Source organism: Neopelma chrysocephalum, unplaced genomic scaffold, assembly GCF_003984885.1.
Source record: "Neopelma chrysocephalum unplaced genomic scaffold, ASM398488v2 Primary Assembly neopelma1_95962, whole genome shotgun sequence".
Lineage (NCBI taxonomy): Eukaryota > Metazoa > Chordata > Aves > Passeriformes > Pipridae > Neopelma > Neopelma chrysocephalum.
Genome location: NW_020924613.1, coordinates 1 through 1,216, shown reverse-complemented (window position 1 = coordinate 1,216; position 1,216 = coordinate 1). Strand labels below are relative to the sequence as shown.

Here is a 1,216-nt window from a genome sequence, read left to right as displayed (position 1 = left end):
AGGACAGTGCTCTACACTAAAGCAATTCTTGAAGCAATTCTACTCAAGCTGGCACAAAAGCAAGAATTCTTAATTAGAGATGGATGGAAATCCCCCAGACCAATGCTCGGGGGGAGATCTCTGCTCTCAACCTCCAGGACTGACCTTGGGGGGTCCCCAGCAAAGGCAGGAATCTCCACACACTCCCCAAGAAGGGTTCTGTTGGAAGAACCTGCCCCTGGGAAAGGGGACTGGCCTTTTCTGGTCGAAAAGGATGGACTGACAGCCCCTGGACTCCAGGGGTTGCCTCACCATCAGGGGCTTCATTCGGGGTGGAAGCAGCGGCCGAAGCTCTTCCCGCACTCGGGGCTTCCCTTACCGGTGGGTCCGTTGGTGTTGAGTCAAGCCAGACCTGTCGGTGAAGCTCTTCCCACACTCCCCACACTTGTAGGGCCTCTCCCCGGTGTGGATGCGCCGGTGGGTAACGAGGTTGGAGTTCTGGTTGAAGCTCTTCCTGCAGTCGGTGCAGCGGAAGGGCCTCTCATCCGTGTGCGTCCACTGGTGCAGGAGGAGATGTGAGCTGCGTTTAAACCTCTTCCCACACTCCCCACACTTGTAGGGCCGTTCCCCAGTGTGGACGCGCCGGTGGGTGACAAGGGTGGAGTTCCGGTTGAAGCCCTTCCCGCAGTCGGTGCAGTGGAAGGCCCACTCCCCTGTGTGTGTCTGCTTGTGCTTCAGGAGATCTGAGCTGGTCTGAAACCCCTTCCCACATTCCAAGCACTTGTAGGGCCGTTCCCCGGTGTGAATGCGACGGTGCAGGTGGAGGCCAGAGCTGTCATTGAAGCTCTTCCCACACTCCCCACATGTGTAGGGCTGTTCCCCAGTGTGGATGCGCTGGTGGGTTAAGAGCTGGGAACTCCGGCTTAAGCTCTTCCCACATTCCCCACATGTGTGGGGCCGTTCCCCAGTGTGGATGCGCTGGTGTCGGATCTGGTTGGATCTGTCACTGAAGCTCTTCCCACATTCCTCACATGTGTAGGGCCGTTCCCCGGTGTGGATATGCTGGTGGCTGAGGAGTTCGGTGCTCTCGCTGAAGCTCTTCCCACATTCCAAGCACTTGAAAGGCTTCTGCCTGCTGGAAGGCTGCTCAGGGACCACCAGTTCGGAGCTCCGCCTCAAGCTCTGGCCGCCTTCCTGGCACGCACTGGGTCTTTCCTCCTCAGAGCACCCTGGGCTG

The 1,216-nt window shown here is 58.6% G+C and overlaps 1 protein-coding gene across 1 annotated transcript; it reads right to left on the bottom strand.

Moving 5' to 3' along the window:
• Positions 1-354: 354 nt before the first annotated feature.
• On the bottom strand, positions 355-1,077 carry LOC113981060 (zinc finger protein 3-like; the record flags this gene model as incomplete). Its single annotated transcript, XM_027708296.1, has 2 exons — positions 355-487; positions 572-1,077. Coding segments are annotated over 2 exons (639 nt in total), but the record flags the coding sequence as incomplete, so codon positions are not given.
• Positions 1,078-1,216: the final 139 nt, after the last annotated feature.